Source organism: Pseudoliparis swirei, chromosome 4 (genome assembly GCF_029220125.1).
Source record: "Pseudoliparis swirei isolate HS2019 ecotype Mariana Trench chromosome 4, NWPU_hadal_v1, whole genome shotgun sequence".
Lineage (NCBI taxonomy): Eukaryota > Metazoa > Chordata > Actinopteri > Perciformes > Liparidae > Pseudoliparis > Pseudoliparis swirei.
In genome coordinates this window covers 8,898,395-8,913,616 of record NC_079391.1, presented here as the reverse complement: position 1 = coordinate 8,913,616, position 15,222 = coordinate 8,898,395, and the positions used below count along the sequence as shown (strand labels likewise).

At 40.9% G+C, this 15,222-nt stretch overlaps 1 protein-coding gene across 1 annotated transcript in view; it reads left to right on the top strand.

Moving 5' to 3' along the window:
* myom2b (myomesin 2b) overlaps window positions 1–10,061 on the top strand; it is a 31,931-nt gene extending 21,870 nt beyond the window's left edge. The window contains exons 27-39 of the mRNA XM_056412886.1: window positions 146–213; window positions 1,106–1,219; window positions 1,521–1,608; window positions 2,076–2,114; window positions 2,991–3,096; window positions 3,844–3,910; window positions 4,258–4,354; window positions 4,787–4,823; window positions 6,333–6,355; window positions 6,509–6,564; window positions 6,639–6,728; window positions 9,018–9,143; window positions 9,496–10,061. Coding sequence (XP_056268861.1) covers window positions 146–213; window positions 1,106–1,219; window positions 1,521–1,608; window positions 2,076–2,114; window positions 2,991–3,096; window positions 3,844–3,910; window positions 4,258–4,354; window positions 4,787–4,823; window positions 6,333–6,355; window positions 6,509–6,564; window positions 6,639–6,728; window positions 9,018–9,143; window positions 9,496–9,705 — 1,121 coding nt within the window. The 3' untranslated portion in view covers window positions 9,706–10,061. The remainder of the gene's footprint in view (window positions 1–145; window positions 214–1,105; window positions 1,220–1,520; window positions 1,609–2,075; window positions 2,115–2,990; window positions 3,097–3,843; window positions 3,911–4,257; window positions 4,355–4,786; window positions 4,824–6,332; window positions 6,356–6,508; window positions 6,565–6,638; window positions 6,729–9,017; window positions 9,144–9,495) is intronic.
* Window positions 10,062–15,222: the final 5,161 nt, after the last annotated feature.

The following is a 15,222-nucleotide window of genomic DNA, read 5'->3' as shown; positions in this document are numbered from 1 at the left end:
GATTCCCTAGAGGTATTTTACGTATATTACAAATCATCATACATAACTTACTTATGCATACGGCAGTTAATATAACTCATGCAATCATGGTCCACATGTCATTTGTTTTAAGCTGATGTTTCTCTCCTGCCTTCATCCACCACAGGTCCTCATTTCAGTGAGTTCCTGTCCCTTCAGGTTGGAGATGACTGCTCTGTCACTTTGGTCTGCAAGGTAAACAACGGCAACTGCAATAATGATTGAATATTTACACTCCAAACAAAGTTTAGTCTCTCTACCTAATAGCTTATTAGCCATTCGAGGACGCTGAGAATGTGATGCTAAAATCCTGTGGAATGAGTAGGTTCTGATTGAAAATAACCAGAATTACACTGTCAGGATTTGGTTTGGGCTTTGTTAGAATGAAGCTCATAATAATTATGAAATCAAAGTATTGTTCATAGCCCTCGAGGAAATCTGACGCCAAGATATGTTTGTCACTTTAGCTCAAACAAATGCATTTTTAATTATGTAGACATGGACAGTGAATTGAGTTGAGGGATTGTTGTAACTATACACATTAGCTTTTGTCTTTTGAAGCATCAACCCACAGAAGTATACTTCATGTGTAGATGATAAGGTAGGGTACAATATGTGTGTTGTATAATAGTACTAGAGGCCAAAGTTATCTTGCGATATTTGATATCTGTGAGCTGTGGTGAGAGCAATTGCCCAAAGTGCACATGTTGATATATCTCAGTACTTAAACTTAACTTTTACACACATCACTGACTTTTGCGTCTGTTAATGAGTTCTAAATCTGAGAATGCAGCATTACTGCCATTGCTAACAGGTTTATTTAAGGTGGAGCTATATAGATACAGAGCAACTCTGATGGTCTTGTTACACTTGAAGTGTTAAATAGCCCAGGCGGCCATTAAAAGATGAGATGCAAAACATCTACATTCTGATAAGTGACTTTTAAAGGCAGAGGCCAATCTAAGACATCATTTGGGGGATTGGATGATCTGCTATATAAAAAGCAAAAAACTATTTTTAATTTGTAACTTTTGATATGATTACAAGTTTGTGTTGATAATATATGTGGTTCTGTTTCTCATTGCAGGTTTCTAACTTGAAGAAGGAATCAGTGTTCCAATGGTTTAAAGAAGACACCCAGATCGTCCCTGATGTGAAGCCTGACCTGGGATCAGGACTGTGCAAACTGCCAATCAAACTGGTAATATTACTTTGGTACTGTTAATATTCTGAATGCTATGAAACCGTCTACAATAATAATATGTGTATGGTTATACATGCACATACCAGGATGTAGGGTAGGGGCTGAACTAAGGAGAACATATTGTATTCACTGATTTGGATGCAAACATGCTGCAATGTTACAAAATGTTGTCCTTCTCAGATGATCCAAAAACAAAGACACACAGACCTCACAATGGGTTCAGATTTACAATTCAACAACCTGGGTTTGTTATCCTCTACACACTGTGTGATGAATTTATTTTGTGTGTCCTCTCCAGTTTTCACTGAAGACATCGGGAGTTTATAAGGCCACGATCAGTGATGACAGAGGAAAAGACATGAGTCAAATTGACATCTCCGGAAAAGGTAAACATATCTGTCCTCCTTAATTCATCTTGCTGATTAATTACGGAAGCAATTCACCTGCTTGCCAGCTGCATGGTTTTCAAACTGAGCATGAACTGAAAACAAGCTTGATGCTCATTAAAAAGTGGGAGACAGGGATATACATCTTATCCAAATGTATGTGGTAAACTAATGCATTTTTAAAATCCCAACTTTTTTTCTCTGTATGCATGTTGATGGCACAACTAAATAGGAGTCATTTTCATAATCTTTATCCATTAAATATTATAAGTTAGTAAATATTTAATGATTAGCTGACCATTTTGCCATTTTAAATAAGTAATGTTACCGAGAAATGTTATTATTATTTTTCATTTGATCCTTTTTATGCTGAATTTTTAATGCAGCCACCAGAGGGCAGCATTGTGACTGTCATTGTCCTACAGCAGCTCTTTTCCTGACCCCATGTTTTTCTGCCTCTCTTCTAGTCTTTGACGATGCCATAAACAAGATCAGCCAACTGTCTGGTAAGTATCTGCCTTTTACACACTCACACACCCACACAAATGCACACGGGTAAATACACAGATATCGGTTATCTCACTAACACATATCCACATTAAAAACGGTACTAAACATCACCATCATCCTCCTCTTTCCACTGAAGGGATCAAGTTCAAATGATGTACACACCGCAGATTTAGTAGATCCATCACCAGGCTGATACATTTCTGTTTTTAAAATCTCACTGCGAACACACATACACACTTGTCAGCATGTGGCAGAAGTTTTCGTGCTGGAAGCATTTGGTCATCATGTCATCATGTGGTGAAATCACTTTAAAAATCCTCTGCGCTGTCACAGTGACAGTGTGGTGGAGCATCTTACTCCTATTTTAAGATACAGCCTCTTGACTGCTCTGCAGAAAGTGTTACAGCAGTGGTTGCCGAGGAGAAGAAGGTTCATTACTGTGATAATGGGAAACCATGGTGATGTGACCAGGTGGATGACACACTTGCACACTTGTAATCCGCAGTGACAAAGTTCCATGCAGATATTCTGTCGTATAAAACTCTTTTTTTTTAGGTATACAGCTTCATAAAAAAAAGTAATCAAAGCTTCTGATGTTTGAAGCGTTTTATTGAATGCGACACAAAAACAGTCTGCACTCTGCTTCGTTAGTACAATTCTGCCCTCCGAGCTGGATAAAGGTAACATAAAAGGGAGGTCTAATGGCTGCAGAGGAAAGTTTGAATTTATTTGATTAATTCTGAGCAATGAAGTGCATCGTGTAGCGGCGGTGGTGATGCCAGGTTATCAAGAAGCAGATGTGAAATATGTATCTGATTCCCATGTCAAATGTGCCACTCCACAACCTCTATCACCTTTATCACCTCCTCCAGGAGCCAGTGCAGCAGAGCTGGTGATTAACTGCACAGCAACAGGCATTCAGCTGCAGTGTCACATGAAGTATTACACCTCAGAGATGAACATCAGCTGGTGTCATCGGTAAGAATTTATATTTATAAAACTAAAAACGCCACTCCCAATGCCACTACAACACCAGCAACAAGTAGTACTAAGAAGACGAAGAAAAAAAATGACAATAACCACATTTTTTTTGGAGTAGTTGTGTTTTTAGAAGCTATAAGAGTGTTCTTTGAAGTCTGCCAAATAAAAATCATTTTTAGCTTTTCTCTCAAGTTAAACTGCTGGGAGTGGCAAAAACAATAACCAACATAATAAAACGTGTGATGCTGTTAGCACATATTTTCATTACCCTGGTTATTGCAGTAGAATGTCTCTGTTATGTGACAAAATCCCATTCCTATCATTTTCTACAGCATAAAGAAGCAGGGTTAAAAGCACTCTGTCGTACCCTGCAGATTATATAATGTGGGAAATAGAGAGAGTGAGTAAAAAAAAAAGATGAAATAAAAAAGAAAAAGGGGTCATGGGGCAGTAGAGGCATTTCTGTTAATCAATTATTTAAAGAACAAAATGATGGAGATTATATTTTTAACCTCTCCTTGCTCCTTATGTGAATGAGAGAGAGAGAGTGAGGTAGGGATATAGCAAAAGAGAGAAATTGGTATGCCTCTGCGTAACATCAGGCAGGCATGTAAAGATGATTTTCCATTTCCTCCACAACAGGATTCACCTACACACAAATAAACAGTACATGTACACACACACACACACACACACACACACACACACACAACCACACGCTAACCTCTCCTCTCTTCTCCTCAGTGATGCTAAACTCTCCCACAGTGACAAGATTGTGATTGGAGGAACCCCTGCTATGGCAACCATTGAGGTATTATCGTCTCCTGTATAAAGCTGAACAGCATATATCTCTAAATTGAATTATGCATGGATCATTTATGACAGTAAAGCCCCTCCGGTAGTGGAACTGTTGCCTAAAAGTCCTCAGAGTCCCTTTGTGGAGGTGATAGCAGGGACACTTTTAGACAAATGAGATAATCTCACTTTAAGAATGGCTCATGAATACAAATTTAATTAATTGAACTTAATTCGTTAAACAGTGAGTCTTTCTTTTGCTTTCAGTGTAAACACGTTTACATTTTAATGACCTAGTTTTAAACCATGAATTAAAGCCAGGCACTAATTATTTGATGGGTTTGTTGATTAATTGATTGACAGGTGATTGAGCCAACGGAGAAGGATAAAGGAGTATACTCCATTGTCATCGCCAACTCTGAAAACTCAAATAAACGCACCCTGGATCTCAGTGGTGATGGTCAGTACCTTCTCTCTCATTTGCTGCGTCACTCACTCTTTTTATTGATAATACTGTAAAAATGGGGAAAGTATGCAGTCACTTGTTTTTATGGAGCTCTTGGCCCCAGTCTGTAGTTTAAGACTTTTTAAGTGATACTCATTCCAAAGTCTATCTTTTGTGCATCAAACACTCGTAAGCTTGAGAACTGGCTGTAAAAAGTGTCCTTCCGTCATGCTCAGTATGTTCCAGAGAGTTATATCTCTGACACGTATTGGATTGGATGTGGCATGATTCTCACATTCTGAAGCTTTGTTAAAAGTAGTGTATTTTTATTTTTACCAAATTATGTGAACAAGTATTGATACAAGACGATCACTGCTACTACTCTGACATAGAGCTGGGCGTCTACTGCTGTTGTGATCAATGACATTCTGTTTGTGTCTTCTACAGTGTATGAGAAGGCCTTCGCTGAGTTCCAGAAACTTAAGTAAGACGACACTTTCAGATCTGTTTCTTCCCTTTTCTGTGCATCTGTTGGTCGGACTAGCTCTGTTAAAGGAGAATCACTGGTTCCTTCACATTTGAACTTGCACTGTTTCATTACTGAACACAATGTGTTATGATTGGCCAGGATACTGAGAGTACTTGTGCTACATGGTTGTATTGATATTTTTGTAAACACTGTATAGCTTTATGCAAACTGAGCTCCTGATTATTGAACAAGAACAACAACAACAAAAACCCATAGTATTATAATTTGAGCACAAAATAAATCAATGTTTATTGAATAGAAGCAGTTACAGTCGGTAGCAGAGATCCTTTTGACCAATTGGGACAAACCAAAACCTGACATACTAAATTTTTGCTGTTTCAAAAAAAGTAGACTTTAAACACTAAAACACTGCATGCAGAGAGGAAACTGTCCAACTCCCTCTTCTAATTAACATTCAAAGAGAGACATTTAATTCAAGATTTTTTTAAACACATTGAAACAAGTGACATCCCGATGCCCTTCTGATTGAGCATCAATCTGCCGAGAGGAGAGCAGAGTTCCCCGAGCCATCTGGTCCCGTGGCCGACCTCCGGTCCTCCCACGCCGCGCCGACAGCAGCATCATCTCCTGCTGTAGAACAGATTATGTTAAATCTATGGATGAACTGCATTATAATCTGGTTTGGCTCCAAACACAGAATACCTAGCGGGTCGATGGTGAACGGGTCCGTCCTTCAATCAGCTGGTTGGAGGTTCGATACCCGCTCACGGCCCTAGTTGAAGTATCCTTGAGCGAGACGCTTTACCCTGAATTGCTCCCCGTAGCTATGTCTACGGTGTATGAATGTAAGTCAGCTAAATGAAATGTTAGTTGGTTTATTGATTTTTATTTTGGGTGTAAAAAAGTAAATAAAGATATATAGACCTTTTTAGATGCACTTCAAAGCACTACACTTATTTCCAAAGTGGATTTTGATGTCACTTCAACTTTATAGATACACTCACCAAATACAACACAGCGGAAACATCTAAAATAGTTACAATAAATTTCGATTGCAATGTTTTTTATTATACAAAAATGCTATAAAATATATAACAAACAAAATCTAGCAGACAGAAGTCGTCTTAAGTACCCGCTACTGTGGCTCTGTTGCACAATGGAGGATCTTTGCATGAGCCAGTTTAGAAAAATGAGTTCCTCGCTGTGTTCTTCACCCTCAGGACTTAACACTTTGCTCTGGTGAAGTTTGCTGATGATGATCTCTACATGATGATGATGATGATGATGATATGACACATCATGTTACCTGGAGCCATTCCCTTGATGATATCATACATATGATTGAGTTTCAACTCATTTACTGTCAGCGTGGCATTGTACCGCAAAATACATTTGAGGTTATATTGTTGTATAATATTCTACGTGCACTGCTGGTTTGCTTAAATGAGAGAGAAAGATACAGATCTCTAACTTTATTTTTTGTTTATTTTCCGTGTGTTTCAGGGCTGAGGCCTTTGCTGAGCAGAGTGAGTTAATTATTCCATTCTTCTTGTTTCTTTGAGTAATAGTTACTTTGTACAGTTATTGCTTCTGATTGTTTAGTTATCTTATTATTAAGTTCATCATCAATATAATAGCCAATAAAGATGATAATTAAAATGAACAATTGTTTATTTCAGACCGTGGTAAAGTAGTGGGAGGACTGCCTGATGTGGTAACCATTATGGAAAAGAAGGTACGTGTATATGTGATTTAAGTATCTTTAAATGTGTGCACTCTTTTTCTAAAAAGTTATCTTTGTGTCTATAGACCCTGAGCCTAACATGTACAGTGTGTGGCGACCCCAAGCCTCAAGTCTCATGGTTGAAGAATGGATCAGATGTGGAAGCTGATGATCAGGTAAACGCTTCAGGCCTCCCTCCTTTCCTTGGTTCCTGCCTGCTACACACTACACACTACAATCTACACACTACACGCCACTGCACGCCACTGCTGAATCTTGAAGCTGATTACTCCCTTTCCCAACCCAGCCCCTCCTGTCTTTCTCATGATTAATGACCTTATTAATCAGACACAATTGCAATAGTGAGTTTCTATTAACTTGGCCGGTGATGCTATGGGGTCTCAGTGCACTTTTTCCGGGTTATGTTGTGCTACTTTGTGTTTCAATATTGTGAATATGGGTTACAGCCTAACGTGTGCTGTACTGTCAGAATGCAACGTACAACCATGACTAGAAGAACCGTTTAAATATCGTAGTTTTCATGAAAATACTTTTAAATGGCATGCAAACTAAAATGAAGAAATGGAAATGTCATATTCAAATGAGAGATTTTGAATAATAAACTAGAACACCTTTTAAATAAAACACCAACCTGAAATTGATGAAATGGAAAAGATCCCCAATGATAAACTTTAGTTCCTGTGACTGATTACATTGCTGAAAGTTCAACACATTTTCCATATGTACAGTTGAAGTGATAAGGATTAAAATGACCGTAATTAACTTTTGCTAATTAAAAAGAAAAACTTGATTAATGAAAATGTCAACACGAGATAAAATGTCAGAACTGTAGTACACAGAAAATGAATATGCACTGGTATAAGTATAAGGACATGTATTTGATATAGAAATGTGTCCAACTTGATATTTCTTTCGAAGGTGAACAGAACAAAGCTGCAGCAGTTCAGTTTTGACAATTCATAATTGACTGGATCATTTTGATGAATTGTGACGGCTCAAACAATAACAGAATGGTGAGAGGTTGTGAAGAGTGAGCATCAACTCATCTGTTAAGAATAGCAAGCCACGTGCAGTGTTACTCTTTCACACAGATGTGCCAAAAAAGGTGCAATCTGCTTAGATCAACATAAAAATAGTTTCGAGATTTCAATTTTTTTTAATTCTCAAGGATTAAGCAAAAACAAATGAGCAAAAACGTAAGAGGAAAAAAGGGCCTCCATCTGCTTTTGGGGGAGACCTCAGCACCAGTTACAATCCCTCACTGGAGGGATCTGCATACTTTCGGCGAGGTCAGCATTATCAGCACACTCCTGGATGGGTAGTGGAACAAATCTACCTTTCATAACTCATCGACTTGCCTTCCACTATGAGTCTCCAGTCGATACCCAGTCAGTGGAGACTCCTTCAACAGCGTCAGCATCCTGCGGCTCCTATTGGCTTACGTTTGGAGGTTAATTCCCTCACCTGCTTATAATCTGTCTAAAACAAGAACTGACGTCCTTAGTGATGTTTTCTCCAAACCTCCGGAGTGCATCTCCCCTACCTCGTTACCACGGAGTATATACTCTTAACAGAAAAAACATATATACAGATCCAGAGAATATTGCACTGAAGAGGTGTTACTGTTTGTGAATATGAGAAATGTAACATAAAAATTCACAAAACCACCATGACTATGTAATTAACTAACATTTCGTATACAGCTGCTAGTTTTCATAAGTCAAACAGAAGCACATTAGCAATCCACAGATTAGTCTACATGGGTCTAATAAATTAATGCAATTATAAATCCATCTATTGCAACAAAAAACTGTACGACTTATTTTATTTTTTGGCTGATGAGCTTTTGTGTTTAAAAAAAAAGTGTTTATCTTATTAAGAATGTAATTAGCATAACACATATATCAATTCAGAAAAATTTACTCAGACCTTGAAAAGGGCAAAATGTGGGACTGGGTGAAAGGGGGAAGGTATGAGAGAGAGAGAGAGATGACTGTGATGGTGTCTTCACTGCACCAGTCACATGACACTAATCAGAATCGAGAACTCTATCTGGTCTCAGGTGAACAAGAACATCGACACAAGCGTTCTTCTCCTCTGAAGGCTTTGAACATCAATAGCTTTGTCTTTGTGGCCTCAAGAAGTACGCATGTGTTTTTATTGCCGTTCAATCAAATTCCATGGTTGAGCCCACAGAGCTCAGCGGATAAGAATAGTGAAGAGATGAGAAGAAATGATTTGTCCTCGTGTCCACCGAGCCCATCGAGCACTGCTCAGGTTTTGCGAAAGCAAAATGGTAATCAAAGCTCATGCTTCTGTTTTGACTAAAATATGAATCTATTTTAAAATAAAATTCAAAGTGACAGGCGTTTCAAAATGTTAAATGATGCCAAACTCCCCGTGCTGGCGTTCTCACTTCTCTAACCTTTGCTTTTACATTTCAGTTCTCGGTCTCTCTGGATCAGGGCAAGTTTGCCAGTCTGACGATCAAAGGTGTTTCCATGGAGAATTCTGGCAGCTATACCATGATTGTCCAGAACAAATACGGAGGGGAGTCTGTGGATATAGTGGTGAGTGTCGCTGCTGTGTACCACAAATTACTGGATTTTCTCAGAGCCGTGGAATTTCTCTGACCATCTGTGGCACAAATCTTGTTTTATCATTGGAGCCCAGCAGGGATATGTTTTTATGATCGCATTTGTGTAGAACTCAGAGTGTTTATATCATGAAAAAAAGAAACGCTTAATGCTGACCTTGAATATTCTTTACCTAAAACTCCAAAGGATGTGTTTGAATGCTGTACGAGGTTTGCATGACCGGTGCGGGTTGCCCTTTAAACTCCATACGACCGCAGAGGAAAGACAATTCATGTTTGGGCCATGATTGCATCATACTAGCATTATTCTGTCTCTCCCTCTCCAGATCAGTGTGTACCGTCACGGAGAGAAAATGCCAGAGGTGAAACCAACTCTGACCCCTAAAACTATCATCCCTCCTAAATTCCCCATTGAAATCCCTCAAGCCAAGACCCAGCCTGCTCCAAGCCCCGCCCCTTCCACTCCTAGTCCCGCCCCTCCCAAAGCAGCTGCAGGAAAAGGAATGAAGAGTCCCACTCCTACGAGGAGGAAGTAGAAAGCATGGCAATAATAAGTGAGAAAGAAACATATTCACACACTGGTGCACATGTTAACCAACACAGGCTTTTATTGGTACTCTATCTAGACAAGTATTTAAAGCATTAAACTAAATGAAGCTAACACACTTGGCGTTAAATTAGAGTTAAGAGAAACGTGATAGCTAAAGTACTAACTGTTATAGTCAGCAAAATAAATTGGGAAAATGTACCACTAGGATGTCCCTGTATAACAAGCTGAAATGAATAATATAAAACGTGTTTATCTGAACATGACTTAATTAGAAATGACCAGTTAAATTGAAATAAAACTTGAATAAAGCTGAAATTCATTAAAACTGTTGCAGGAAATAGACTGAAAAGTGTTTTTAAAATGACGCTGGAATTCAAGTGAATTACAACAATTAAATCCACAGCTTCAGATTAGATTATAATCAAACCGAAGCATTATGAAGGGTAGTGATGGTCGCCAGCATGGAACGATCTGGAAACATGTTCCAACAACATGACTCACAACACCACCACTCGATGCTTCCGGAACACTATTTGATCGTTGGTAGGGAACCTCTTCAGCATTCAATTTTTTTAGTTTATTTGTATAGCCCATTTTCACAAATTACAAATTAGTCTCAGTGCTTCGTATGCTGCTGAAGAGACGAATTTCATTGATGTCTGCATTGTTAATAGTGTGCAACACGCTGTGCTTTATGAAGTCCTTGGCAGCATTTCTTAATTTGCCCTCAAACACCAACACAACTCTTTGAAGCCGGGGCCAAGGCGAGGTGGGCCCGCTCCGCCTATTGGGCCGAATGATGATCAATGGTTTGGCTCGGCCTCCCGTTCACAAGACGTGTTTGAAACATGAAAGATTTGATTCACCTCTCAGAAAGTCTCCTTCCTAGAAGGCTTTCTGCAGGATGTTGATGCACGAAAAACAACGCCGGCTTCGTATCGCGGCTCCAGCATCCGGCGAGATGAATGTTGAGCAGATTGAGATTTTACCTTCTGCAAGAAGTCATGCAAAGAACACATTAACTCAGGTGCAGGAATGCACAGGCTGGATGTACAAAGCCCTTGTTATGCTCCCACCTCCGTCAACGGATGCCCGCATATATATATATAATCCCGTACTCCTTAACATCACCATGGTGAAATATTGAACATGCTGCAGATCAGCTGGCAGTGAATCATCCCTGAGGAAACCAGAGCCACGGAGCAGGACTGTCACACCAACACTGACGAGTGTCAAAACCGATCTAAGTACCGACTGACTGTTGGCACAAAGAAATGTTCCTGGAAGATCTTCATGTATTTTAACTTCCAGCTATATTATCAATGATGTCCAGTCCTCCTGGTCATCAGCCAACAGCCATGCGCAGTCAGTCAGGTTTAACGTGATGGCAGAGCTGAGGACAAGATGGCTGATGAGATTTGTGGTTCATTAGAGCTGATGAGAGGAGATGAGTGAGAGTGAGAGGGAGGAGGGTTACTTCATTGTGTGTGTGTGTGTGTTTGCTGTTGCTAATAAAAGAGATTACACTTTGCTGAGCCTGTTCATTCCCCCGGTCAGAGAGAAAGAGGCCGAGAGCAGGATTGTGAGAGAAGTGCAGTGATGGAGGCTTGCTGTGGTTTTGTGTTACTTTGTCTGCTGTGGCGGAATGAGATGAGACTTGTTACCACGCTGGGGATGTGTTGACGGGCCGAATGAAGCGCTCAGCGAGACGGGGCCATTGGTTTGTGCTGTGGGTGTGTGGACGTCATGTTTGCCATCGCTACTGTTGTGTGTGTGTGATTATTGTGTGTTTGGCTTGGACATGAAGACACATTTCACGTAATACAGTTTGTGTGTGTACGTGTGGAAGGGAGGAAGAAACGGACTGGGACAAAGCATGTGTGCGAGATGAATGTAGATAATTGTGTGACTTTTGAAGTGTGACTGAGCGACAGGAACCGGCCGAGGCTGCGAGAGAGAGAGAGAGCGCGAGAGAGAGAGAGCGCGAGGGAGAGAGAGCGCGAGGGAGAGAGAAAGAGCGCGAGGGAGAGAGAGAGAGAGAGCGCGAGGGAGAGAGAGAGAGAGAGAGAGCGCGAGGGAGAGAGAGAGAGCGCGAGGGAGAGAGAGCGCGAGGGAGAGAGAAAGAGCGCGAGGGGGAGAGAGAGAGAGAGAGCGCGAGGGAGAGAGAGAGAGCCCGAGGGGGAGAGAGAGAGAGAGAGCGCGAGGGAGAGAGAGAGAGCGCGAGGGGGAGAGAGAGAGAGCGCGAGGGAGAGAGAGAGAGAGCGCGAGGGAGAGACAGAGATGTGAATCATTTTGATGTTTCGCTGATCATCCGCTGTGAGATCATTTCCCTGACTTTTTAAATTAATTTTCACATTTTTAATCAACATAATTACTGAGAATCCACACGTTACCATGACGACCAACTTTTTTAATTTCAATAAACTTGAAATTAGGACTCATCTCTGCACAAATCAGCCTGTGCACTCAGACACACAAATAGATGCAAACATACAAACACACCAACCGCGCACACAAGCATAAGCACACACACACACACACAAAGATCTACACACACATATAGACGGCTGCTATCTAAATGGAATAGCTAGCCAGTACTGATAGCATGAAATTGTGTTTCCAAATATAACACCGTGTCATTGGAGTGAGTGCGTGGGCGTGTGTCTGTGTGTGTCTGTGTGTGTCTGTGTGTGGCGAAACAAGACGAGAATTGTTATGCTCTTCTACAGTCCTCCACATGGGGGCACTATGGTAACAGGCACATACACTCACACTGTTACTCACTTTTAGGCACATGCACGCACACACACATGCACACACATGTACACACGCACACACACACACACACACACACACACACACACACACACACACACAGATAGACAGGCCTGTACTAATTAAAGCAGTTCTGTTTAAACAATGAGATAAACTAGGAGCAGAGATATTTTGAGGGTGTGCACTGACACAGCCACATTTTTAAATATGGCTATGATGCACACATGTAGGCTGCATTCACATATCTTAATTTGCGTAGTGTTTAAATTCTGAAAATTATCATGATGATGGTATTGATTACTGCAGATGTTTGCCTAAAAAGGAAAAGAAGAGTAATGTGCACAAAGGGATGTGAGGAAAGGATCCGATGAAAGATAGAATGAGAACGGAGAAGAAGCAGCATGTTATAATACAAGCTGGACTCGCTGTTTCACCACAGATACTTTCTTTAGTTGACTGAGTAGAACGATAGCTATAGGATGAAGGGAAGGAAGGTGAAGGTAATGGAGAGGAAGAGCGGAGGCGTTCATCTTTTTGTCACATGCTCACACTCAGGGATGGATTAACCAACGGGCCTACCGGGCCCATGAGCTCAGGGGGCCCCTGGGCCTGAGCCTCCGCGCGTGACGTCGCTGTGATTAACATTGTATTGATATGAATATGATGATATGACACGATGCGCCGTAGCCGGTATATGCTGGGCTTAAGTCATTCATGTCAGTAACAGGGCCCCAATAGTCCTACTGAGGGATGGATTACCGAACGAGCCTACCGCCACCAGGGGCCCATGAGCTCAGGGGCCCGTGAGCTCAGGGGGCCCGTGAGCTCAGGGGCCCGTGAGTTCAGGGGGCCCGTGAGCTCAGGAGGCCCCTAAGCCAGAGCCTCTGCGTGAAGTAGCTGTTATTAACTTTGTATTGATATGATGATATGACACGATGCACCATAGCCGGTATATGCTAGGCTTAAGTCATTCATGTCATGGTCATATAATTCGCGTTATGTTGTCTGCTCAGCTCCGGTATCGTTGTTCCATACGGACTGTTTTGTTCGCGATGTTTTTTTTTTTCAAATTTTTTTTACTTCTTTTTTTTTCCGGGTGGGGGGGGGGGCCTTGACACGTCCAGGCCCAGGGGCCCGTGGTTTCTTAATCCGTCCATGCTCACACTACAATCAGACAACAATGGAGTGTCACACGCTCCGAGAACTGAAATAACAAAACAATGTAAAGTGATCGTCTGCGACCAAAACTGTTGTCGGCATTGAGCATTTAAATATAATGGCCGCACATTGGAGCTCCCTTAAGTACAATTTATGACTAAGTCCGCAAGTGACCTTTAAAACTAATGCTCTTCTCGAGAGTTAGTGATATCAACAGCTACATCATCTTTTAATACATGCTCTGGTCACATGAGAGCCGCATAATAACAATGTGGCACAATGCAACAAAAAACCCAGTTATGTTATATACATATGTATGTGTATATATATATATGTATGTGTATGTATATATATATATGTATATATACATATGTATATACATATATTCACTACCGTTCAAAAGTTTGGGATCACTTAGAAATGTCCTTATTTTTCAAAGAAAAGCACTGTTTTTTTCAATGAAGATAACATTAAATCAATCAGAAATACCCTCTATACATTGTTAATGTGGTAAATGACTATTCTTGGTGGAAACGTCTGGTTTCTAATGAAATATCTCCATAGGTGTATAGAGGCCCATTTCCATCAACTATCACTCCAGTGTTCTAATGGTACATTGTGTTTGCTAATCGCCTTAGAAGACTAATGGATGATTAGAAAACCCTTGAAAACCCTTGTGCAATTATGTTAGCACAGCTGAAAACTGTTTTGCTGATGAGAGAAGCTATAAAACTGGCCTTCCTTTGAGCTAGTTGATTATCTGGAGCATCACATTTGTGGGTTCGATAAGACTCTCAAAATGGCCAGAAAAAAGAACTTTCATGTGAAATTCGCCAGTCTATTCTTGTTCTTAGAAATGAAGGCTATTCCATGCGAGAAATTGCAAAGAAACTGAAAATTTCCTACAGCGGTGTGTACTACTCCCTTCAGAGAACAGCACAAACGGGCTCTAACCAGAGCAGAAAGAGAAGTGGAGGCCCCGTGCACAACTCAGCAAGAAGACAAGTACATTAGAGTCTCTAGTTTGAGAAATAGACGCCTCACAGGTCCTCAACTGGCAGCTTCTTTAAATGGTACCCGCACAACGCCAGTGTCAACGTAGACAGTGAAGAGGCGACTCCGGGATGCTGGCCTTCTAGGCAGAGTGGCAAAGAAAAGCCATATCTGAGACGCCAATAAAAAGAAAAGATTGGTATGGGCAAAAGAACACAGGCATTGGACAGAGGAAGATTGGAAAAAGGTGTTCTGGACAGATGAATCCAAGTTTGAGGTGTTTGGATCACACAGAAGAACATTTGTGAGATGCAAAACAGGTGAAAAGATTCTGGAAGAGTGCCTGACACCATCTGTCAAGCATGGTGGAGGTCATGTGATGGTCTGGGGCTGCTTTGGTGCTGGTAAAGTGGGAGATTTGTACCAGGTAAAAGGGATTTTAAATAAGGAAGGCTATCACTCCATTTTGCAACGCCATGCCATACCCTGTGGGCAGCGCTTGATTGGAGCCAATTTCCTCCTCCAACAGGACAATGACCCAAAGCACACCTCCACATTGTGCAAGAACTATTTAGGG